This window comes from Eumetopias jubatus, unplaced genomic scaffold, assembly GCF_037043125.1.
Source record: "Eumetopias jubatus isolate StellerSeaLion01/CBP00866 unplaced genomic scaffold, mEumJub1_p1.0 scaffold_12, whole genome shotgun sequence".
NCBI classification, from domain to species: domain Eukaryota; kingdom Metazoa; phylum Chordata; class Mammalia; order Carnivora; family Otariidae; genus Eumetopias; species Eumetopias jubatus.
Window position 1 is genome coordinate 53,032,432 of NW_028274818.1, and position 26,234 is coordinate 53,058,665.

The 26,234-nt window shown below is 37.4% G+C and overlaps 3 protein-coding genes across 3 annotated transcripts in view; 2 read left to right on the forward strand and 1 right to left on the reverse strand.

The window, feature by feature from the left end:
* Nucleotides 1–249: 249 nt before the first annotated feature.
* Nucleotides 250–14,700, forward strand: CENPL (centromere protein L). Its single transcript, XM_088017012.1, has 5 exons — nt 250–667; nt 4,743–4,919; nt 7,248–7,499; nt 11,123–11,665; nt 14,038–14,700. Exons 2-5 carry the CDS (start codon nt 4,746–4,748, stop codon nt 14,107–14,109), a joined length of 1,041 nt encoding a protein of 346 aa, XP_087873138.1. The 5' UTR covers nt 250–667; nt 4,743–4,745; the 3' UTR covers nt 14,110–14,700.
* Nucleotides 14,701–20,370: 5,670 nt separating this feature from the next.
* Nucleotides 20,371–26,234, reverse strand: part of KLHL20 (kelch like family member 20) — a 55,689-nt gene continuing 49,825 nt past the window's right edge. Inside the window, exons 11-12 of the mRNA XM_028123016.2 lie at nt 24,380–24,486; nt 20,371–21,899 (exon numbers count right to left, since the gene is read on the reverse strand). Coding sequence (XP_027978817.1) covers nt 21,815–21,899; nt 24,380–24,486 — 192 coding nt within the window. The 3' untranslated portion in view covers nt 20,371–21,814. The remainder of the gene's footprint in view (nt 21,900–24,379; nt 24,487–26,234) is intronic.
* Nucleotides 24,658–25,937, forward strand: LOC114223980 (L-lactate dehydrogenase B chain-like). The gene has a single exon (XM_028123017.2). It carries the CDS (start codon nt 24,730–24,732, stop codon nt 25,732–25,734), a length of 1,005 nt encoding a protein of 334 aa, XP_027978818.1. The 5' UTR covers nt 24,658–24,729; the 3' UTR covers nt 25,735–25,937.

Below are 26,234 nucleotides of genomic sequence, written 5' to 3' on the forward strand. Positions count from 1 at the left end.
GAGCAGAGGTGCTGCCGCCATGCTTACTATGGGCGGAAATTTGAAGGAACGCTTCGCGCAGGTAGAAAAGCGCTGAAGACTAACACCGCGCGGTCAGCCAAGTTGACGATTATGGTTAGGTCGTTCGACCTCAGTTAAAATGGCGACCGTAGTTGCTTCACTAACGGGTGATCGGCACCAGGGAGGCTTCCGGCGTCCCGCCGCAGAGCGAGACGGGAAACTATTTTAAACTGAGGCGGCGGCTGAGCGCTGTTTTGCAGCTTCTCAAAGGCGGGATTTCCGAGCTAGCTGGGCCTCTGAAGGGCTCAGGTGGAGAGGGGAGAGTTGGGACCCATTGTCCCTTGCCCTTCCCCTCCTCCGGCAGAGGCCGACTCCGCAGAAGCGAGGGTCGCAGAGCTGGGTTAGCGGAAATGCCCCTCCTGGGGTGAAGTCTCCGGACATCTGAGGAAGCGAGTTTGTGTCCCTGGTGAACCCAGTTATCGTGGAGCGAGAGGGAATTTGGAGGGGCCAAGGATTCCTCCAAACTCTCTCTTACCTGCCATTTTGGCGGCTTTTTTTTTTTTTTTTTAAACTTCAGGGGATTTTAGTCTACCTACGTTTGGAACCAGAATTGAAGAATGTCTCTTGAAGCCGGAATGGGTGACAGTGTCATCACGGTATTTTATTGGTAAGAAGTTTTATCTTTGTCCAGGACTGGCCGTAAACTTTATGTTTTGCCCTGCCGTGTGCTCGTTATTTCTACAAGACTTTTGTGTTTAGGTGGCTGCACACTACGTGCTTGGCACTCGGCCAAGCATTGGAAGTGGGATTTAGGTATTGGTAGCAATGTAAAAAGTCAGGGTCCCTTCCTTCATGGATTTACCACAAGAAATACAACTAAGTTGTAACTGTGTGTTATGAACTACAAGTGCAAGAAGAGCTGGTGATACTCTGGATACCGGCCGGCTTCTGAGGACGTGAAACCTCCAGGATGGATGGCATTTGGTCAGGCAAATGGGAGGAGAGAACCATCATTAGCTGGCTGAAGGCTGAATAAAAAAGGGAGCAGAGGCAAACATGACAGGCACTAAGGGGAGTAGTAGGTGATGATCAGTCTAGGGCAGTGGTTCTTAATCTTTTCAAAAATTGTTTACTGGACCTTTCTTCCTCCCTCTCCACCACCAAATACACATGCATACCAACATATTGCATACAATATGTTGTTGGATTTTGGAAAGGCCATTTGTCCATAGATCTTGGGCTGAGAACTCCTGAAGTAGAAAATGAACCTGGATAGTATCAAATAATAAGATCAGATCATGTAGTGCCATGGAACTCAGAGAAGTTCTGACTTCATCTGAAAGATGGATGGAAATTGTTAGGGGATCTCCAGCAAGGTAATGACAAGATGGAAATGGCGTCTATGGATCACTCCTTATGGACTGGGGAAAGGGGTTAAGAATGGGACACTAAAATAATGAGTCAAGATATATCTTTAACCTTTTACTTATTGGGCAGGGCAAAATTGTCCTTTATTGAGTGCAGAGTGAGAGAATAAAATAGATGTAAGTCATTTTCTAATCTTTCATGCGTGGTTTGGGATATTTCACATTACCATAATATTAAATACTGAGGGGAAAGGTTTTCTCAAAACCAACTGTCTCCGTGCTAATAGTCCTTTTCTCATCTACATAGATTTTTAAATCAATTTTTGGAATTCATAGCATTTCTCTTTTAAGGAGTCAGATTTAGCAGGGCTTCTTTTGCCTTGAAATTGATCTCTATTGAAAGGCAATGTGAGGGGTGCCTGGGTGGCTCGGTCGTTGGGCGTCTGCCTTCGGCTCGGGTCATGATCCCAGGGTCCTGGGATCGAGCCCCACATCGTGCTCTCTGCTCCGCGGGGGGCCTGCTTCTCCCTCTCCCACTCCCCTTGCTTGTGTTCCCTCTCTCGCTGTGTCTCTCTCTGTCAAATGGATAAATAAAATCTTAAAAAAAAAAAAAAAAGAAAGGCAATGTGAAAAAAGAGATAAGAGCACCCACTCTGGCATTATACTGTCTGGGTTCAAATCCTGGTTCTTGCCTTCTTTACCTGTATGACTTTGGCAGATTACTGAACTTCTTTGTCTTTTCGTCTGTCAACTGGGAATATAATAAACCACCTCATGGTGATTGAGGATTAAATGAGACAGTATTTGTTAGGGGCTTGGACAAGTACCTGGCACCTGATGAATACCCAATAAATGTTAGCAATTAATCCAAATAAAAATTTGAAAGAAACATTCTGTGTAGATGAGACTGATTAAAATCCCTCCCCCCTGTTTTTTGCTTTTTTTTTTTTTAAGATTATTTATTTATTTGACAGAAAGCACGAGCAGGGAGAGTGGGAGAGGAAGAAGTAGGCTCCCCGCCAAGGAGGAGCCTGGATCATGACCTGAGCCAAAGGCAGACGCTTAACCATCTGAGCCACCCAGGCACCCGTTTTTTTTTTTTTTTTTTTTTTTTTTAAAGACAGCGCCAGAGAAGGGTGGATGTAGGGGCAGAGGGAGAGAGAGAATCTCAAGCAGGCTCCATGCCCGGTGCACGGGGCTCAATCTCACGACCCTGAGATCATGACCTGAGCCGAATTCAAGAGTCAGATTCTTAACTGACTGAGATAACTAGGTGCCCTAAAACTCCCTTTTAAAGAGGTAATTCAGTATGCATTTAAAGGTAGAATGCTTTAAAATAGCTGTTATTTAAATTGTGTAGTGTATGATCTTGCTTGGGCATTATCTGAGCATTGAGAAATGCATATTTAACCTGTGAAGTTTTGTGCAAGATACAGAGGGTGTCCTACTTTGACATAATAAAATTTAAATATAGTAATAAATACAAGTTTTCATTTTTTTAAAAGGTTTTATTTGAGAGAGAGAGCACTCATGCACGCAAACACAAGCGGAGGGAAGGGGAGAGGGAGAAGTAGACTCCCTGCTGAGCAGGGAGCCTGATGTGGGGCTCTATCCTATGTGGGGCTGTATCCAGGCACTTCGGGATCACGACCTGAGCTGAAGTCAGACTCTTAACTGACTGAGCCACCCAGGCGCCCCTACAAGTTTTCATTTGTGCAAAACTGTTATCAAAGGGTAACTGTGCCAATACGTGGGAGTAATTATTATAACTTTTAAATCATAATTCCTTTCAATGAAAGTTGTAATTTCAGAGTTCTATGAAATTCTTCTGTTCTTTTTTTTTTTTTAAGATTTTATTTATTTATTTGACACAGAGAGACACAGCGAGAGAGGGAACACAAGCAGGGGGAGTGGGAGACGGAGAAGCAGGCTTCCCGCTGATCAGGGAACCCAATGCGGGACCCGATCCCAGGACCCTGGGATCATGACCTGAGCCGAAGGCAGACGCTAAATGACTAAGCCACTCAGGCGCCCCTCTTCTGTCCATTTAAACTGATACTTGTTAAGGGAGGTGGGCGGAGGGGGGTTGGGTTAAATGGGTGATGGGTATTAAGGAGGGTACTTGTGATGAGCAACTGGGAGTTGTATGTAAGTGATGAATCTCTAAATTCTACTCCTGAATCTAATGCTACACTGTATGTTAACTAAGTGGAATTTAAAGAAAAACTTGAAACTACAAAAACTAACAAAAAAACCCTGCAATACTTGCTAACAATTAAAGAATACTCAGCATTATATTAGGATAATTGTACAAGAGAAATATAAAGCATGATTTCAAAGTATTTTAGTCTTGTCGGGAAGAGAAAAAATGCACACCAAAAAAAATTGTACAAGGAACTATATGAATATGGGCCAAAATGAGTGGTACAGACTAGATGATCAAGGAGAGCTATGTGGGCTGGGATATTATTAATCTCCAAATAGGTTTCATTTTATGAAACCTATTGAGAGATTTTGTTAGACTCATTGAGAGGATTTTTGGGCTTTTAAAAAATATTTACCCCTGAGATCTCATTCTGTAAACACACACAGCCATGCCCCCATACACATTGCTTCCAGGAAGGAGCTATTGCTACAGACAGAAGTGCTTATGCACTTCATAGATATTCTGGGGAAAAAAGATTAACAAAACCCTTCTACTTGAAAAGAGATCAAATTCAAGCATGGTCCTAAAGGGGGTGGGTAAGGAACATGATTGATAGGCGAAAACATGAAGACAAGAATATGTTTATGCCTAGAAGTAGGACAAGAGCAAGCTGAATTACGAAAGATCTTAAATAGCAGAGAAGTAGAATTTTTCACATCACTGTAAAGTTTTTTTGCACAGGCGACTAATAATAAAGTGTCACTGCTGAAGAATGGATTACCCTTAGATACTGTAATAAGAACCTAGAAGTAGCTTTGGGATGACAGAGACTGTTGAAGGAAAAACTCAAAAGAATGTGCTTAATGACTACATGTTCAAGAATGAAAGTGGGAGAATACTTTTCTCCCACTTTAAATGAATTTAACGTAGAAAATTGGCAGGAATTTGAAAATGGACCAGCTAACTTTTGGAGGATGTTGGGCAGGAGTTTAATTTAGTTTTGAACATTCTGTGTTTGAGGTATCAGTAAGATATTCATAAAAATAGCCTATAGCCAATGAGAAATACAGGACTTGGTTAAAAACTCAAATCTGGGGGTAAGTGGCGGGGCGGGTGAGGAAGGGAAAGAAAGAATTCCTTTATAGCAAGGAGAGGAAGGATCAGTGAAACTATAAGCATGAATTAACTTTTTAGTGTTCAGAATTCTGGTTTTATTTCTCTTTATGTAGACCATGGATTCTTACGATACGTCAGAATCGACTCCTAGGCACAGTGCATCCTCAAGGCTTAAAGATTACTTTATAGGTGCCACCCCTTTGCAGAAACGATTAGAATCAGTCAGGAAGCTGACTTCATTTATCCCAACTCCACCTCGAAGGAAAATTCCTCAGTGTTCACAATTACAGGTATGCCTTTTGTGTTCCTTCGTGTTACTCAATAATTGAGAAAATCTGTGAGCAAAACATTTTGATTTTTACTTTTTAATATTTTTAATGTCTTCTTAATCTCTCAGATAATAAAATAAATGGAAATAGCAAAAACAAACAATTATTCACACTATCAATACCACCTCTGTTATGTCTTTTAATTTCCTTTAATTTGGAGCATTTCCACAGTATTTCTTTGTTTTTTATGACATCGATGTTTTGAAGAACGTAGTCTCCTCCCCTTTCCTTTTTATTTTATTTTTTTTTTTAAAGATTTTTATTTATTTATTATTTGACAGGGAGAGAGACAGTAAGAGAGGGAACACAAGCAGGGGGAGTGGGAAAGGGAGAAGCAGGCTTCCCGCCGAGCAGGGAGCCCGATGCGGGGCTTGATCCCAGGACCCCCGGATCATGACCCGAGCCAAAGGCAGATGCTCAAAGACTGAGCCACCCGGGTGCCCCTCCCCTTTCCTTTTTAAATAGAATATTCTTTGTTTTGTATTTGTCTGATGTCTCCTCATGGTTAGATTGAAGTTATGTATTGGCTGGAACACAGTCCTTTTTGGGGAATAACATCTGGTAGCACGGAGGTGATGTCAGTTTTGATCATCCTATCAAGGTGTTGCCCAGTGGTTTACTGTTTTATTCCTCTCTGCATCTAATAAGCAGTCTGGGAAACACTTTAGAATAATGTAAATATTCTGTTCCTCATCAAAATTTCCCCTTACACTTAACATCTATCGATAATATTTGTCTGGTTCTATCTTTATCATCATGGTCACAATATAATGATTTTCCAACTCCATTTGCTCCATATTTACCAACCAGCCTTTGGCATTCTATTATAAACCCTTCTCATTTCTCCTTCATTTATTTATTTATTTATTTGGCTTAATGAATTTTTGTTTTTCAAATTTTTCTAAATCATTACTAAATTATTTTGATGTTTATATTGTCTCCAGTTTGTCTGCTGGCAACATTCTCTGTTTTGATTATTCATAAACAACTCTGAAGGTAACATTAGTAATTTGTGATTTCACTGGACCATAAAATAAAACCCTAGTCAGTGTGAGTTTGATGTGTGGTCTTGAGAAACAGCAAGAAGTCTGGCTGATCAGTCACCCACATCCTCCCTATAGTCTTGTTTTCTTGTCCATGTTGTGTGCCTCATATCTCTTGAGATGTGGGAAAATTTTTGCTTCTTTCTGAAAAGTTTCTTAAATTACTAGTGCTGTTAATGAAAGTGATGGCTTCTTACCATAAAACAGAAATTGTATATAAAGATTGGAATGTCCAATTCATTTCCTTATCTCTGTGAAACAAATACTTTTCCCGTACCTTTTGATCATAACAAGAAAAAAGTTTATAACTTTTTATACAAGTTTTATAAAAGTTTCCATGAGCACTCTAGTCAGAAGAAATAGTTTTATCGAGTAGACAACTGTAATGCAAGTTCCAAAAGATAGTTGGAGCTGTAAGACTATGTCAGAAACTATGGATTTTATAGAAAAATTCAATTCAGGATAAAAGTAGGAACCTGTATGGGGGTGTTTGTGAAGACCCTCAATAATGTCATAGGGCCAATATGAAGGAAGTGTTTTTGTTTTTGATGGTACCCATGGTTCTAATAGAACATGGCAGAAATGCTCCCAAGTATCTTTTTATTTAATCTACTGAATTTGACATTGTGTCATAGAGTGGATTTACCACCAAACGTTTAAGAAAATTACATAATTAAAACTAATCAAATGCTCCAGGAATAGTTACTGTTTTCAAAATCTATAATTTTAAATTTCTAAAAGTCAAACATGTTCATCTAATATTTATTGAACAGCCGTTCTAGATGCTAGAGATATAGCACCTAATAAAATAGACAAAATCCCTGTTCTTGTCATACTTACACTCTAGTAAGGAAGCCAGACAGTAAAAATCAGACAAACATATAATGTCATATAGTAATAAATGCTTTGAAAAAAAAGGCATGTTAAGGAGATATAAAGTGACAAAATTGGAGTGAGACAGAATTAGATAGAGTAGCCTCTTGAGTGACATTTGGACAGACCTGAGTGAAGGAAAGGAACATGCCATGTGAACACATATGGGAAGAGTATTCCAGAGTGACGGTACAGCAAATGAAAAGACTTGTTCAGGGATCTTCAGAGTTCTGCAAACTCTCTTTTGGCTGGAGTGTAAAGATCAGGTACCCAGTAATAGATTTGTATTAAGTATTTAAAATACTATGATAAAGAATTAGGAAATATTAGTAAATGAGAATTTAAACTTGTCTTGACTTTTGTTTTCCTATAGGAAGATAATGATCCTCAAAAAGTTGCATTCCTTCTGCATAAACAATGGACTTTATATAGTCTAACTCCCCTATATAAATTCTCCTATACTAATCTCAAAGAGTATTCTAGACTTCTGAGTGCATTTATTGCTGCTGAAAAGCAAAAAGGGCTTGCTGTAGAAGTGGGAGAAGACTTCAACATCAAAGTGACTTTCTCCACTCTCCTAGGAATGAAAGGAACACAAAGAGACTCTGAAGCGTTTCTCGTCCAGGTATGTTATATAAGCAATCCTTGCTTCCCGGAGGAAAAGAATTGGCACTGTCTTGGTTTAAAAATTGTGGTAGAATTACCATTTAAAAAAAGTTTTAACCTTGTGATTTATAACCTATTTTATGTCTTGTTTGACCAAATTATAGTAATTGGGTATGGCTAACTAAAAAGTTTTTTTTCCAGTTACATTATAGTTATGTTTACTTTAGAAAACTTAGAAAATACATAAAAATACAAAGAAAATTGAAAACCACAGTTTAACACTTGGTCTACATCTATTTGGCAATAGACAATCTGAGTAAACCTCTATTTATTAAAGAAATTGAGTCAATACTTTCCAAAATAGAAAGCATCAGGCCCAGATGGGTTCACTGGTGAATTCTGCCAAACGATTAAGGAGGAAATTATTTCAGTTTTCTAGTCTCTTCAGAGTATAGAACCAGAGGGAATACTTCCTTATGTATTCTGTGAGGCTAGCATTACCCAATACTAAAACTAGACAAAGATTATTAAAACTATAGATCAGTATCTCTCATGAACATAGATGTATCTGGCTATCTGGATCTACTAAAATTGGGATTTTTATTGCCCATACTTTTGCATATGGCCTTTTTTTAAAAATTAATAATAATGTTGTAGATAATTACTCATGTCCATAAGAGTATTACATTTTTGGGGGCACCTGGGTGGCTCAGATGGTTAAGCGTCTGCCTTCGGCTTGGGTCATGATCCCAGGGTCCTGGGATCGAGCCCCACATCGGGCTTCTGGCTCAGCGGGGAGCCTGCTTCTCCCTCTACCTCTGCCTCTTCTCCTGCTCATGCTTTCTCTCTCTCTCTCTTTCTCTCTGTATCTATGTGTCTCAAATGAATAAATAAAATCTTTAAAAAAAAACAAGAATATTACATTTTTGTAAGTATATCTGTCTAATTCTATGGACTAAATTCCTAGAAGTGGAATTTTAGCAAAAAAAAAAAATATATATATATATACACGCACACACACACACACATATAATCAATCATCATATATTGTGATATATCATGCCAGGTTACTCTTAGAAATGTAACATTCCTTCCTATGTGTAGTATTTAAAAGTAATATGACTATTTTTGGATTAAGAAACTGGATTTATTATTCATGCCTGCTACTTCTGTTTCTTCTGAGTGAACTCATCTTAGTCATTATGAATTAAATTCTGAAATATGCCAACCATGGCGTGCGGGCCAAATCTGACCTGCTGCTTGTTTTTGTTGCTGTTTTTGCAAATAAGGTTTTACTGGAACTCCTTTCATTTGTTTACATATTGTCTGTGGCTGCTTTTGTGCTACAATAGCACGTTTGAGTATTTGCTACAGAGACCATATGGCTTGCAAAGCCTAAAATATTTACTATCTGACTTTTACAGAAAAAATTTGCTAACTCCTGGTATGGATCATAATATTGGCAAGGATCTTCAAGATTCTTAGCATTAGGTTTAGCTGCATAAAACAGAAAGACCAAATAACCGTGAATTAAATGTCTTGCCATGAGGTTTAATAGATAGAGGCTTATTTGTCTTACCAAAAAGTGTTTGGAGGTAAGATGTTTAAGGCTGGTATATGCTTTATGAATTAATAATCTAGGCTTCTTCCATCTTCTCCATCTTCTCTCTCATCCTTGGTGCATGGCTTCTCTCCTTAAGGTTGCATCTTAAATCTAAGGTGGCTCCTGAAGCTCTAAATATTCTCTGCAAGTTCCAGGCAGGAAGTAGGAGGGTGAACCGAATGAATCTTTAATGAGACCGCTAAGACCCAACAACTTCTCTTTACATCCCAGTCGGACTAGGAAATTTTTCTGTTTTAGTGGGTACTTTGTCACCTCATTAAAAGCATAGTTTTATTGTGGAGGAAAAAAGAGGTACTGGGTAGACAGTTAGCAGTCTTTGTCAGATGAAGCAGTTGATGCCCAGAGAAGGGATGTGATTTGCATGTCAACAGGCAAACGTTCTTGTAAGGAATAGAAAGGACCTCTTGAACTCTTAGTAGGGTGTCCTAATAGTGTCCAAGTTAAATCTCATTTCTTCACAGAGTTACAGAACTTTTAGGTTATGAAAGTGTGATAGACCTATCTGGGCTTAAAGGCTTTTAAGTCTCATAATCTTTTGAACAAGGAGGAGAAATATGCAAAAAGTAACTGTTAAAATGATTATCTCTAAAGAGATATGATACTGGGCTGTGATCTTCATTTTATCCTGGTCAAACTTTAAAACTATGAATATCTGGAAGGTATGTTTGTCATGTACTTTATAGATTTGAAGTTTGAGATGTCAGTCTGCTGGAAAACATAATCAAGATTCTGAAAAATCTGAATGGATTGGCGCAATGGATCAAATTGAAAGAGATTAAAATTTTAATAGGAATAAATATACTGCCTCTATATTAGGGGAGGTTTACCTTTTTTTTTTTTTTGAAGATTTATTTGTTTACTTTAGAGAGCACACAAGCCAGGGGGAGGGGGTGAGGGGAGGAATCTCAAGCAGACTCCCTGCTGAGCATGGAGCCTGACGTGGGGCTCATTCTCAGGACCCTGAGATCATGACCTGAGCCCAAATCAAGAGTTGGCTGCTTAACTGACTGAGCCACCATGGTGCCCGGAGATTTACCTATTAATAGCAAAAAACGAATAGGGTAATTTATGTAAAGCTGTCCACTAAAAATTAGAAAACTACTGCAATCTAAGATTATATTAATAGTTGTATAATTTAGGTTAAAGATGGTCACAGTCCTTTATTTTATTTTATTTTTTTTAAAGATTTTATTTATTTATTTGACAGAGAGAGACAGCGAGAGCAGGAACACAAGGGGAGTGGGAGAGGGAGAAGCGGGCTTCCTACCAAGGAGGGAGCCCGATGTGGGGCTCGATCCCAGGACCCTGGGATCATGACCTGAGCCGAAGGCAGATGCTTAACGACTGAGCCACCAGGCACCTTGGTTACAGTCCTTTAATCAGATCTTTTTGAAGTAATTATATTCACTTATGAATGACTCCCCTGCAGAAGAATTTCAGAGTGACCAGGATAATGTGTATGGCATAGGAAGAATGGTTGAAGAAATGGAGATGTTGAACTTGACATTACATATGATAGGGGTCATCAAATATTTGAAGGGCTTTTCCTATAGAAGAGAAATTAGATTTGATTTGTTCTACATGCACATAAGGAAGAAAACAGGACCTGCGGGTGGAAACTGTGGGCCTAACATATGCGAGAACGTTTTTAAGTTGATAGAGCTGCCTTAGGAAGAATTCAAGCACGTTGGATTTGGTGACTTTTTACAGTCCCTTCTGAAGTTCAGATTTTGAGACTTTTTTTTCCTCAGGATAGTGTACTTGATTACACCATATCGGCATTCCTTATTTTGCATTTTGGCTGCACCAAGATCTTGCCATATACCATATCCTAATAAGAGTATTAGGAGGTAGGTCAATTAACTTGATAAATCCTAATAGTGATTAGGGAGATTATTCCCTTTGTGTTTTTTGGCAAGTAGTACAACATATCTTCTTATTTTTAAATGTACTAATTTTGAGAAGATGTAATTTAGGAGTAAATGTACTTTTGAACTTAACCTTTTTTTTCTTTGTAGATTCTGTCAAAATCTCAATTGCCATATGAGAACAGAGAACATAAAGTGTTGTGGACTGGTTGGTTCTGCTGTATATTTGGAGACAGTCTTCTGGAGACTGTTTCAGAAGATTTCACCTGTGTACCCTTATTCCTTGCAAATGGAGCAGAGACGAACACAGCCATAGTAGGAACCTGGTTTCAGAAAACTTTTGATTGTTATTTCAGTCCCTTAGCAATCAATGCGTTTAATCTTTCCTGGATGGCTGCTATGTGGACTGCATGCAAAATGGACCAGTATGTGGCTGCTACCGAATTTCTTTGGTCTGTACCCTGTAGCCCTCAAAGTCTGGACATTTCTTATGCCATACATCCAGAGGATGCCAAAGCTTTGTGGGACAGTGTCCACAAAACACCTGGGGAAGTTACTCAGGAGGAAGTTGACTTATTTATGGACTGCCTTTATTCACATTTCCATAGGCATTTCAAAATTCACTTATCAGCCACAAGATTGGTCCGTGTTTCCACATCTGTAGCTTCAGCACATACTGATGGAAAAATAAAGGTTAGTCTGAACAAATCTAGTTAAGTAATTTTTCCTTATTGTTACATAGCTTTCAAAATGTATGGTAATTGTATTTTCTACATTGAAGAAACACATTTGAATGCTAATTCAAGATAGTAGAGATATTTTATGCTTTATAAATGATTTACTAGAAAGTCTTCAGCCTCTAGATATAGCTTTATAATGGGAGGATACTGTATGCTATGTGCTACAGACTTTGGTAATAATAGGAATTATTCTGTAGTAACTTTGAAACTTTAAAAATTGCTTTGTCAAACTTTGAAATGACTATTGGAGCAACAGAGGCTTTTGTGTGTTAGATCAGAAAATTATAGCCAGAAATACATAACTAAGATGTCATTTTTATATTTTAGGCTTTTCTCTCCCTACTGGGAAAGAAAAAATTGACATTGTTTTACTCTCTATGAAGTACCTGCTAGAGGAAGTATCAGAAATAAACTGAGAGTAGGCACCTAAATATAATAAAATATATTAATATATTTAAAATGTATTAACATATAGCCACAGTAAACAGTGAATATTGGTCTTGTCACTGTGCTAGGAGTTTAATACACCTTAATTTTAACCTTTAGAGCAACCCTGTAGTAGGTGTTTTTATCCACATTTTATTTTATTTTATTTTAAAGATTTTATTTATTTATTTGTCAGAGAGAGACAGCGAGAGAGGGAACCACAAGCAGGGGGAGTGGGAGAGGGAGAAGCAGGCTTCCTGCCGAGCAGGGAACCCAATGCGGGGCTCGATCCCAGGACCCTGGGATTATGACCTGAGCCTAAGGCAGACGCTTAATGACTGAGCCACCCTGGCGCCCCCACATTTTATTTTTAAAATAAGATAGGTGAAAGTGATACCTGCAAGATAGCTTAGTCAGAGGAGGAGTCAGTATTTGAATGCTTATCTCTTAGGTTCCAAAGAGCTCGTACTCTATAAGTACTGTATTAATGTTTTTCAAACTGAAGGTCATAATGCAATAGTAAGTTGGAAAATAATTTTGATGGGAAGAGACCAGCTTTAAAAAACGAGAGAAATATAATAGAAAATATAAAAATGAGTGTATCACATGTGGTAAGGGTGTACATTTGCTTGTACTGGGTCATGATGTTAAATTTATTTCTTTGGTTTGCAGTAGAACATTTGAAAGATTATACTATACCTTGTTACTTTGATATTATAAAGGAAAAAAATTCCATTTTAGCACCTTAGAATTCAGTGTTCATGAAGTCCTTATGTATTTTAAGATTTTTATTTTCATATGCCCACATTCCATTAGTAAACTACATTTAAAAACTGTTATATATAATGTGTTCTTATGAATATAAAGGTGGTTCTTTAACAAATTGATTTTATCTGGTCTATTCTACATGTAAGAGCCTCTTTTTTTTTTTAAGATTTTATTTATTTATTTTAGAGATAGAACAAGCAAGTGGGAGGAAAGAGCAGAGGGAGAGGGATAAGCAGACTCCATGCTGAGTGGAGCCTGATACAGGGCTCAACACCGGACTTGATCCCATGACCCTGAGATCATGACTTGAGCCAAAATCAAGTCAGACGCTTACCCTACTGAGCTACCCAGGCGCCCCACTAAGAGCCTCTCTTAATGATATAAGACAGTAACTGGCTCCTAGCTTCACATAATGCCATGATGATAGCTAACATTTTTTAATTTTTTTTGATAGTGAACATTTATTAAGCACTAGCCGTGCCAGGCATTATTAAGCATTTTATGTATACTGTCTTATTTAGTTTTTCACAACAATCCGTTGACATAGCTTGTAAAGACGAAACTAGCACAGGGGATAAGTAGGTTCCCTGAGATCACATAGCTAATAAGTGGAGTTTGAATTTGAAACCAGTCATCTGACTCAAAAGCTTATGCTTTTAATTGAACAGTGTACTGCCTCTCAAAAGTTTGCAATTAGTGTATTAACCAGGTTTCTGCCATCTGCTTAGTTTCTACAAGATACTTTTGGAATCATATATCCCTTTGAGAAGAAGGAAGCTATGGAACATCTTTCTAGAAAATGTAGATACTCAATTTGCATATAAATCCAAGGGGTTCAGGGATACCCGTTCCTCTCCTTACTCCTTATGCAGATAGCCCATCCATGGAAATCAAGATAAATAAGAACTTTAATTATTTCTATGCACCATTGACTAATAGTTGTATATTTATTAAAGTTAGTAGTCTTCATTAAATAGAATACAATTTATTTGACTTAGAGCAGCAGTGGTTTGGGTTCATCTTAGCTTGCAGATACGGAATTTAAAATAAGCCCGGAATATTTGTCAAATATTAAACTGCCTTGTTATCAGAATTCTAATTTTAAATGTCTGTTTTTTTGTGTTTTTTCAGATTCTGTGTCATAAATACCTTATTGGAGTCTTGGCATATTTGACAGAACTGGCAATTTTTCAAATTGATTGAAGTCTTGTGGGGACTATACGTGATGGATTATATACTTTTTTCTCACTGATTATTTGCTTAATTGCTGTGCTGAGAGGGCCTGCAGGAGAAATATGCATCTATCTCTGCATCTGTTTTCCTCTCAGTGCCTTTGGAATTGCCCAGATGGAATTCAAGAAGGATCTAGAAGAACAAAGAAGGTGGTAGTAAATGAATCACAGCCAGGTGCTCGATAATAGTCATGATGATCTGGGATGCCAGATTCTAGAAAATGCTGAGTTGTTATTTTCTTGGACCATCTTTCTAAAAAAAATGTAATGTTTATTACATCAAATTTTTAGGATTCAAATGAGGTATCTCTAATATTTCTGATTTGGATCTTTAAAACCTTCAATTCCTTTTAAGCATTTTAGAGTTGGGTCCAGAGAGAATTTCTGTCTTCTAAAGACATTTTCCTAGTATCATTTCACTGTAGAGTGTTGGCAATTAAAATCTCCTCCAAAGGAAACTAGAGATTAATATACACTTTTTTAAGCCACTAATATGCTTCTGTTTTTAATACTGTTCAATTCTTATTGCAATGTTGAATTAAATACTCACTTTTAAAATGAAGCAGTGTTTTTATCAGTGTCTTGGTGACAGATCTTTAATGTCTCAGAAATGAGAAATCGTAGGCTTTTTCTCTAGCACAGATATTACAAGCCAACAATTATATGGAATCAAAGGCAACTGTGAGCCTCTTTTGAGGGCAGAAATTATTTAACTTTCATGTCCCTAATTTTGCTTTAGCACAGTGCTTAGTAAATATCTGCAGATTAAGTGAATGCATTTTAACCAACTCTTCCGTTTTATAGATGCAAACTATGAGATCAAGCAACTTAGGAGACTTGCTCAAGATGCTGTATCTAAATCTCTAAATCTCTTCTTTTAATTTATTGGGCACAGGAAGATTTTGTTTTACTTTATAAATGATGTTTTTTAAAATTTGTTTGAAAGGAAAAAACTTTAATAGGCTGTCAGTCTAAAAACAAAGGTTACTTTCTGGAATGGGGTATTATTTCATATATACCATGAATAGCAGAGATGGTGGAAAAAGCATAGGCTTTGGAGTCAGACAGTCATTCCTTTAACTAATATTAAGCTCCTACTGTATACTTGGAATTGTATTGGGCAACAGGGATATAGCAATGAAGACAAAAAAGATCCCTGTCATGTGGAAATTATATTCTGGTGGAGGAAGGTAAAAGATAATTTCAGTTGAGGTAAATGTTATAAAGAAAATAAGGCAGTACGTTATGGAAAGGGGTGACTTTTTATACAGTTATCAAAGAAGGTCTCTCTGAGGAAGTGACATTTGAGCTGAGTCCTGAGTGGTGAGAGGGAGCCAGCTATGTGAAGGTGTGTGGAGGAGTTTGCTAGGCAGGTAGAATGGCAAGAGCAGAGGCCTTGAGATAACTAAGAACTCGGCTTCTTTGAGGAATAAAGGAAGTCTGTGTGGCTGGAACATAGTGAGTGAGGGTGGAGTAGTAGTAGATCAAAGTGAAGAGATTGTGCAGCAGAGACAGTCCATTGGTTATGTCTCCCAATTTTTGACTGGGCATGTGGCTGTCCAGAATAAAGATGACCTTTTCTGGCCTTTCTCAGGTGTAACTATACCTAGGTATAGTCATATGACTAAGTTCTGACTCACGGCCTATACATGGAAGGATCGTGTAGAGCTTCCAGGAATCTTCCTTAAAAAACAGTGGGCATTACCCTTTGCCTTTTTCTTATTCTTCTTCCATCTTTTCTCTTTGGAACACATATAATGACTGGAATTCTAGCCATTCTTTGTGGTCACGGGGATGCACGTCAGGTCATAGGGCTGGTAGAGCATGGTCTGAAAGGGGTTTGTGCCTCAAGGACTTCTTAAAGTTTGTACCTCATTGCCACCCTTGGGTGGTCTTCCTCTAGACTTACATGTCAGAGAACTTTTTTTTTTTTTTTTTTTAAGAGAGGGAGGGTTGTAGGGGCAGAGAGGGATAGAGAGAGAGTCTTAAGCAGTTTCCACCTCCAGTGTGGAGCCTGACACGGGGCTCGATCTCACAACCCTGAGATTATGACCTGAGCCAAAATCAAGGGTCGATGCTTAACCGACTGAGCCACCCAGGCGCCCCAGAGAAGTAAACTTTTATCTTGTACAAGCTGTTGCTATTTTGAGTCTCTTGCTCGTAGCCAAACCTAATCCTGATAGAGGCAGGATCTACATCATCTAAGTTTTTGTAGATACTGTGAAGAGATTGGATTTTATTCTAAACGCAATAGGAAGCCGCTGAAGTTTTAAGCAGGAGAGTAATATTACCTAATCTATGTTTTATAAGATATGAGGGAGAATGAGTTACAGGTGGACAAGAGTGAAAGGAAAAACAGTTAAAAGATTATTGGAAATGGTACAATCTCTATGGAGAAATTAGCAATATCTAGCAAAATTATGTGGGATTTATCCTTTGACCAGCAATCCCACTTCTAGCATTCTATCCCCAAAACTCACTGGCAAAATATAAATGAAGCCTGTACAAGGCTATCTATAGTATTAGTATAGCAATAGTATTTGTAATAGCAAGACTGAAAAAAATCCAAATGCGCATATCAAAGGGGGATTGTTTATGGTGTAGCTGCACAGTGAATTACTACTATGTGACTATAAAAAGGTTTGAGGAAGATATCTACTATTGCCATGGAGTGATCTTGATCTCTAAGATGTGTTGTTGAAAGAGCATCATGTAGACAATGTATATATAGTGTGCTATCTTTTATGGAAGGAATGGGTGAGATATGAGTTTGTGTGTGTATTTCCTTTATGTTTCCAAAAAACAATGGAAGAATAAACCAAAAACTAATGAAAGTGGTTACTAATTAGGGGGAAGGAAGGAATTGGGTAAAGGGGACAGGAATGAAAGTTAAAACTTATTTGAATGTTCCTTGTTTATAGTTTGGAACCATGTAAGTGTTTTATATAATTATGAAACAAAATTGGATCAAAAAGAAAAAGCAATCCTTAAAAATTGAAAATAAACCTGACTATATTAAGTTCATGCCATAATCACAGAGTTATTTTTAGTATCTTTAAATCCTAGTATTTTGACTCTATGTTGTCATCTATATCTTAGGAAAAGAGCAGCAAAGGAATTTAAGTTGTACTCAAGATAACTGAGTACAACGTATAACAACTGAGTATAAAACATGTAACAATGTTATGAATCAAGATATGCAATTATAAAATAAAATAAGCTGAGTAGAAACTCTGTAATGTTAAATTTGAATTGGAAATACCAGGGTGAACTCATTTATTTTCAAAATGTAAAAGTTTTTAATTTTGATGAAGTCTAGCTTATCAGTTATTTTATTTCTTATGCCTTTGGTGTTGTGTCTAAGAAATCATTGCTTAATCTGAAGTCTCAAAGAGTTACTCCTATGTTTTTCTAAGGATCTTATAATTTTAGCTTTAAATTGAGGTCTGTAATCCATCTTGAGATTTTTATGTATGGGGTGAGGTAAGCATCCAAAGTCATCATTTTGCATATTCATTCATTCATGTCATTCATTTGTTCTAGTACCATTTATTAAAAAGACTATTTTCCCATGTTGCCTCTGTCACCTTTCTTAAAAATCATTTAGCCGTAGATGTTTACTTCTGGACTCTGTTCTATTTCACTGATGTCAGTACCACACTGTCTTGGTTACTGTGGCTTTGTAGTACACTTTGAAATTGGGAAGTGTGAGTCTTCCAGCTTTTCCTTCTTTTTTCTAAGATTGTTTTGGTTATTCTGGGTCTTTTGCATTTCCAAAGAATTTTAGGATCAGCTGGTCAATTTTGAAAAAAGTTAGCTGGGATTTTGATAGTGGTTGTGTTCAATCTATAGATCAATTTGGGGAGTACTGCCATCATAATAATATTAAGTCTAATATCTAATCTACGAGCACGGGGTATCTATTTCAGAATTTCTTTCAACAGTGTTTTGTAGTTTTCAGCATACAAGTATTGCACTTTTTTTGCTAAATTTATTCCTAAGTATTTATTTCATGCTATTGAGAATGGCAAAAAACTTTTTGCAAAGTAAGTGAAAATTACTTTATTTTGGAAAGGTAAGTAGCTAGGGAGTTTCAAAGTAGAGCTACATGTCCATCCATACTAGATAATGACAGTAAAGTAATTTTATGTGTTTTCTGTTTTTGAAGGATAGACCTCTTAAAAAGATGCTTGCACTTTTATACATTTGGAATTGCCTTCTTAATTTCATTTTTGGATTGTTTGTTGTGAGTATATATATTGCTCTTATATCCTGTGATCTTGCTGAACTTGTTTATTCTAGTAATTTTTTTCAGTGAATTCCTTAGGATTTTCTGTATGCAAGACTAATGTCATTTGTGAATAAAGAGTTTTACTTAATTTCAATCTGGATGCCTTTTCTTTTTCTTGCCAACTTGCCTTGGCTAGAATTTCCACCACAATGGCAGATAGAAGTGGTGAGGATGTAGTTTTATATTGTTCCCGATCTTAGTGTATATTTCACTATTAAATATGTTAGCTGTAGGTTTCTCATACATACCCTTTGTCAGGCTAAAGCAATTCTCTAATTTGTTGATGGTTTTTATTATGCATGGATGTTGGATCTTGTCAAATTTTTCTGCACCTATTCATGATTTATATTTTTTTTTTACTTAAAACTACACATTTCACTTCCAGTTTCCAGTTCCTCATACGAGGATAGCCACTGTGTCCTAACAAGTAAAAAGTTGAAGAGATGGAAAAATCAACAACTCTTCTTGGATCCATAGGAGGGGAGGATATAGGGTAAACAGCTGTCCCCTAGGTTGGAGAGTAGTATAGAGAACAATGAATGGATTTGGAATCGTTATGTGGATATGAAGTTCAGTTTTTACATGTCCTTCTAACTTTCTAAGCTTCAGTTTACTTATTTATAAAATGAAGAGGACAGCCATCCCAACCCAACTCTGAGCTCACTTCATAGTTGTGGATATCACTATGCAAATATTCTTTTACAGCAATGACATTTATATAATAGGTATATTTTGTCAGTAATAAAACTGGACAACTTTCAGTAGAAGGAAAAAATAACCCTTTATGCTCCAATGAACACTTTGGTCAGTATTGTAGTTCCTGGGTCTCTGCTCTTGAATCACTGCTGTGTCAATTGCTCCTACTGGGAACTTTCCTTTCCTGAGAACCTAATCCCTAGAATTTTTTTTCCTGTTATTTTTTTTTTAATTTTTAATTATGTTAATCACCATACATCATTAGTTTTTGATGTAGTGTTCCATGATTCATTGTTTGTGTATAACACCCAGTGCTCCATGCAGAACGTGCCCTCTTTAATACCCATCACCAGGCTAACCCCTCCCCCCCAAACCCTCCCCTCTAGAACCCTCAGTTTGTTTCTCAGAGTCCATCGTCTCTCATGTTTCGTCTCCCCCTCCGATTTCCCTCCCTTCATTCTTCCCCTCCTACTTTTTTTTTTTTTAACATATTATTACTTGTTTCAGAGGTACAGGTCTGTGATTCAACAGTCTTGCACAATTCACAGCACTCACCATAGCACATACCGTCCCCAATGTCTATCACCCAGCCACCCCATCCCTCCCACCCCCCACCACTCCAGCAACCCTCAGTTTATTTCTCTCCTTTTCTTAAAATACATGCAATAGTAGAATCTTGGGAAATAAGTGAGCTTTGTCTTGAAGACTGACTTAATGATGCAGTACTCTAAGGATCTCATAAAGTGTTTATTTTTTTAATGTTACATACCAGATTTACTTATAGTCTGTTAGTATACTGAATTCTAGGCCATGTTTCAAGTGTGGGTGGAGTGGCAGTGTGGCACAGAAAGAGAAATGGAGTGGGAGTTCAGGGAACTGATTTTTAATGTTGGTCCTATCATTGACTATATTTACTCTTAGGAAGGACATCTTTGGTTTTCAGTCTTAGCGCAGAGAAATAGATGGGTTTGGATCTGGGGATTGTTAAGAGTCCTTCTAGCTCAGAATTGTATGGTTCTAAGTGCTAGACCAGAAAATAAGTTTAGAGGTTAGGTAATATAATCCTATTATATAAGATATATAATAAAAGTTCATGATTCTAGCTGGCAATCCCTTTATTCCTTCAGGTTGAAAGTACTTACAATTTTACATAAAGGAAATATAAATGATATAGAAACTAAATAGCAAAGACACAAGCACTAAAAAAAATTTAGCCAAAATTTTTTTTTTACGGTAAGTACTACCTTTATTTAAAAAAGTTATACATGCTAGAAAAAAGCATAAATGATACATGTAAACAATTGTTCACCAAATACTTGTTTTTTTTTCCTTGTAAAGGTGCAAATGATCTTTAAATGTAAACACAAAAGTTGCCAAACATTTTTGTATTGGGGGAGGGAGAAGGAGAAGGTTATTCCTTTTGGTTGTGGTTAAAGTCTTATTCAAAGATTTTCCTGCAAAATACATTGAAAAAAATTGGTCTATGAACACAATGACAAAACTTAGACCACTGAAATTTGTATCATTTTTTCCTTAAAAATTTTAACTTTTCACCAGAAAGTGCAATTTGAGAGTAGTAACAGAGAATGAGGATAATGATATATAGTTTGTATAAAAGAACCAAGATTTTATTAATAAAATGCCTCAATTTTACACTCATTAGTGTGTATTATTACATGACCTGAAGAATTCATTCCCTTGGAGGCTGTGATTACAGGTAAGCCTGAGCTTCAGCAGGCCTGAGCGTCAAGTGAAAATTGCATAACAGTATTCACTGCTGGGGAGAGGGCATTTCTCCCTGCTGGTCCTTAGTAGCAATAAGGAAACAAGAAGGAAAGTTGTTTCAGTCAGTAATATTTTTGGGCAAAAACTTCTGCAGAGTAGCACATGATTCTATTGGAGGATTCTCAAGACAGCATATAAGAACTGTATACTGTTTTTATAGAGGCACTGAGCAGAGCTCTAGAGCTAGCAGAAATCCTATGAAAATATTATGAAAAAAGACTAAATATAGTGGAAAACAAGTTCATATGGAAGGAAACAATTTGCAAACTTGCACTGATGAAAACTTTAGTGTCTGATTCCTGGTTTTATCTACTTAATATTCCTTTTGAATTGTACTATTTAAAATGAGTGTTTCCTTTTTTTGTTTTGTTTTTTAGATTTTCAAGTCTTCTGGTGCTTAGTGCAAGCATGATGGCTAAATAATACACTTTGCATACCTTTGTCACTGGTAGTCCTTGTGGAGTCATGTGGATGCAGTGCCTAGAAATAACTAGATCATGTATAGCCCTTCTCCCTTTATTAGTATTTTCAAACTTAATATCTTAAAAATAAACTTTCACTGCTTAGAATTTTTACCTTTTTTATTTTTTTCTTTTCCTTTTTTTCTTCCTTTTTTAGTGGGAGGAAGGCTAAATCCAAAGCAAAACAAAACGACGACAAAAAAAACCCAACAAAAAACCCATGATAAATTAAAACCAAAAATAAATATTCTGCACAGAATTGAAAATTTTTGTGCAAAGGTGGCATCTTGCAGTTGAAGTACTTTCATTGTATTTGTATTTCCATATGTTGAGGCACCGGCAAAGAATAAAATTTGTTCTAATGTTTTCTTGAGCTATACAAAGCTCCAAAGTCAAAGCTCTCCAGAATACAGAGGAGCATGTACATGACTGTCTCTAGATGTTCACCATATATGGGATTCACAATGTGTCATTTTAATAACTCCTACACCACCCCCTAGCCGACGGTAATTCATCCCGCCATATAACCTGCAAAGAAAGAAACAAAATCAGATTTCCAAGTGGAAAAAGCACTGTTTCTTCTACAACTTAGATGTTAATAAAACATGTTTTCTATCATAACCAATATTTTTAGATTCCTACTTCTCTTCCAAAGATTAGGACCTGGAACTGAGCACTGGCAAGCAGCAGAATTATTTCAGACACTGGGTGAAAAGGTCTCATTTCTAGGATACTGTTTTAAGAATAAGAGACTGTGGTATCCACATTTTGTATCACAACTTTATAACTTTACACCTAAACTGACGTCTAACAATTACACAGAATCATATTCTACATTTTTGTCTAGTTTTGACCATGGCTATCTTATTTTCCTACTCACATTTCCCTCTGCCTAAACATTGATAACTTATTTTTATCTTTTTGTCTTACATGTATTCTTACAAGCCTCCTTCTTTATGGAACAAACCTGGATATGAGTAAATAAAGTAAGCATTTAGTTTTTGACCTGAGAACAAGATCATCTTCAAAGTTAAAGATTTACATGGAAAAGAATATTAGATCCTCTGTCAGCTGTAAGGTAAAACTGGCTTTAAGTTTGGGATATGTAACTACAAAAATTTAGATCATAATCTCTCAACCGATGATCCTTAAGAATTTCATAAATATTACTCGGTCACATATTACTAATTCTATTTAGTGACAGTTACTGAGAAATAATAGGTCCTTATGTAGGATTATAGAGATTAAGTAGCAGAAGTAAATCTGGAGATTTTCCCAAATTGTCACTAAACATAGAAAGCTGAATATGCAAGAAAATATGCCACAAGTGGGAGGCTCCTCTTCAGGAAAACCTCCCATTATCTATCTTTCCCTTACCTCTATTAGGTTTTGCTAAAATGTTACCTTTGCAGTGAGGCCTTCCTAGGCCACATTTTCAAAAGAAACTCCTCCCTGGACACCCCTACCCCTCTTGGCTCTTCACCATAGTGCTTCTACCCCCTGACATGGTACTGTTAGTCTCCTTACTAGAATGTCAGCTCCAGGACAGCAGGGAATTTTGTTTTCACTGTTGTATCCCTGATGTCTAGAATACTCAGTACATCTTTACTTAATGAACAAGGCTGTGAAAATGTGATGTAGTAGAAGCCAAAAATGTACAATGTCTGACTTTTAGTCTGACTTTAGTATTGTGACCAAGTCATACAGAGCCATGAGAGAAAGGCAGAATCCAAAGAATGTCATTTAAACATCTGTGAAAGTGTGGCTTTCCCAGACATGAAGACTGAATTTTTTTTAAAGATTTTATTAATTATTTAAGAGAGCAAGCATGATGGGGGGAGGAAGGGCCAAGGGAGAAGCAAACTCCCAGCTGAGAGCAGAGCCCGATGAGGCACTCAATCCCAGGACCCCGAGATCATGACCTGAGCCAAGCCACCCAGGTGCCTCTGTTTATTTTTAAAGATTTTATTTATTTATTTGACAGAGAGAGACACAGCGAGAGAGGGAACACAAGCAGGGGGAGTGGAAGGGGGAGAAGCAGGCTTCCTGCTGAGCAGGGCTCGATCCCAGGACGCTGAGGTCATGACCTGAGCTGAAGGCAGACGTTTAATTAACAGAGCCCACCCAGGCGTCCTAGTTTTTTAATATTTAAAATAAATGCATGAGTCACATGATTTATGTGAATTTATAAGAACTACTTAAGTCCTTAGAAAATATTTGTTAAGATTGTTAAGACAAAGATTTAAAAACAAAGTAAAATTAACCTATAAATATAATTTAACATAGTTAAACCTCTTAAATAAGTGGTAGATTCCTTCCTAAAAGTGACTGTTAAAATATAATAGTTTTTGTTTGTTTGTTTTTTAAGTAGGCTCCATGCCCAGCATGGAGCCTGATGCGGGGCTTGAACTCACCACCCTAAGATCAAGACCTGAGCTGAGATGAAGAGTAGGACGCTTAAGCAACTGAGCCACCCAGGCACCCTTAGACTTTAAAATAGAATAATAATATATTTAAATAGATTTTAAAAGCTTAAGGAAAACAGCTTTAAAATGAAATAAACTATTATTTTTTAAAAAAGTAACTGAAGTTTGTTTTTTCCTGGGCACAAAGCTGTGCATAGGAACACCAAAAAATTGTGACAGATTAGAAGCAAGAGATCTAAGTTCTAATTCTATCACTAACTTGCTTCATTTTTTTTCTCAGTGCCTCACTTACCTCAGCTGAACATGATGGGGCTAGAGAGGAGATTTTTTTTTTCCGTGTTTGCCATCTCTATTATAAAACTGAACAGTTACCAAAGAGAAGATGTTGTCAGAGGTCAGCCACTTTAGAGCAGTGAAGTCACAAGAAGCCATCAAATATGGGTAACTTGGAGCTCTCTTATGAGTACTGCAAGAGCACTTCTCAATGTACTGACCATCCCCATTTTGATGGTCACAGGCGACCTTATGCCCATGATTTTCAAGTCAGCAGTGAGGTGATCTGCAATGTAGCTTAAAGGTTACCTCCATGTATTGGCATCAGGATCAAAAACTTCAATGGTCTTCAAGTACGTTGTGCCATCAAAGCCTCCTACAGCCATGAGCTGTCCGTTCACTACTGCCAGGCCAACCTATAGGACCAAAACACAGTGGCTGAAGAAGCCAGAGAATCACTGGGAAAATTTTGACTAGTATCTAGATAAATCTTTTTAATAAAAGATAATTCTGTATGACCTTACATTCTGGTTTACTTGAACAAAGAGAAAAAAGTAATGACAAAAATCTGTTATACTGAGATCCTGCACCCGAGGAGACACACGCAGCTAACATTGTCTTCTTCGCGCGACTCTCCCCGCGGGTTCTCTCTGGGCACAATGGCAACTCTTAAGGAAAAACTGATTGCACCAGTTGCAGAAGAAGAGGCAACCATCCCAAACAATAAGATCACTGTAGTGGGTGTTGGACAAGTTGGTATGGCGTGTGCCATCAGCATTCTGGGAAAGTCTCTGGCTGATGAACTTGCCCTTGTGGATGTTTTAGAAGATAAACTCAAAGGAGAAATGATGGATCTGCAACATGGGAGCTTATTTCTTCAAACACCTAAAACTGTGGCGGATAAAGATTACTCTGTGACTGCCAATTCTAAGATTGTGGTGGTGACTGCAGGAGTCAGCCAGCAGGAAGGAGAGAGCTGGCTCAATCTGGTGCAGAGGAATGTTAATGTCTTCAAATTCATTATTCCGCAGATAGTCAAGTACAGTCCTGATTGTATCATAATTGTGGTTTCCAACCCAGTGGATATTCTCACATATGTTACCTGGAAACTAAGTGGACTACCCAAGCACCGTGTAATTGGAAGTGGGTGTAATCTGGATTCTGCTAGATTTCGCTATCTCATGGCTGAAAAACTTAGCATTCATCCCAGCAGCTGCCATGGATGGATTTTGGGAGAACATGGCGATTCAAGTGTGGCTGTGTGGAGTGGAGTGAATGTGGCAGGCGTTTCTCTTCAGGAACTGAATCCAGAAATGGGAACAGACAACGACAGTGAAAATTGGAAGGAAGTGCATAAGATGGTTGTGGAAAGTGCCTACGAAGTCATCAAGCTACAAGGATATACCAACTGGGCTATTGGATTAAGTGTGGCTGATCTCATTGAATCCATGTTGAAAAATCTATCCAGGATTCATCCAGTGTCAACAATGGTGAAGGGGATGTATGGCATTGAGAACAAAGTCTTCCTGAGCCTTCCATGTATCCTGAACGCTCGGGGCTTAACCAGTGTGATCAACCAGAAGCTGAAGGCTGATGAGGTTGCCCAGCTCAAGAAAAGTGCAGATACCTTGTGGGACATCCAGAAAGACCTAAAAGATCTGTGACTTCTGGCTTCTAGGCTGTAGAAATTTAAAACTATGATGTGATTAACTGTGAGCCTTTAGTTTTTCATCCATATACATGGATCACAGTTTGCTTTTATCTTCCTAAATAGGTGAATCTGGGCTCACAAAATCAAAGCCCATGCTTGGTTTAATGCTTGCAATATGAGCCCTTGAACAAATAAAATTAACTATTGCAGTGTGAAAAAAAAATCTGTTATACTGGGGGAACAATAAAATTATATATTTGATTAGAATATTTTATAGTCAAAAACATAAATTTCTTAAATTTTTGGAAAATCATCACTGGGACTGGGTAAGAACTTCCAAACTGCTCTCACTTCTTTTGGTATTTGCCTATTCTAACCCACTATCTAAACAGACCACTAAAATACAGCTCTGACCATGCTGTCACTCCTCTAAAAACTTTCTAAGCCTCCCTACCGTCTAAGGGTAAGTTTAAAGTCCTTACTGTGTCATTCGGGCCCTCCAGAAATCTGTAC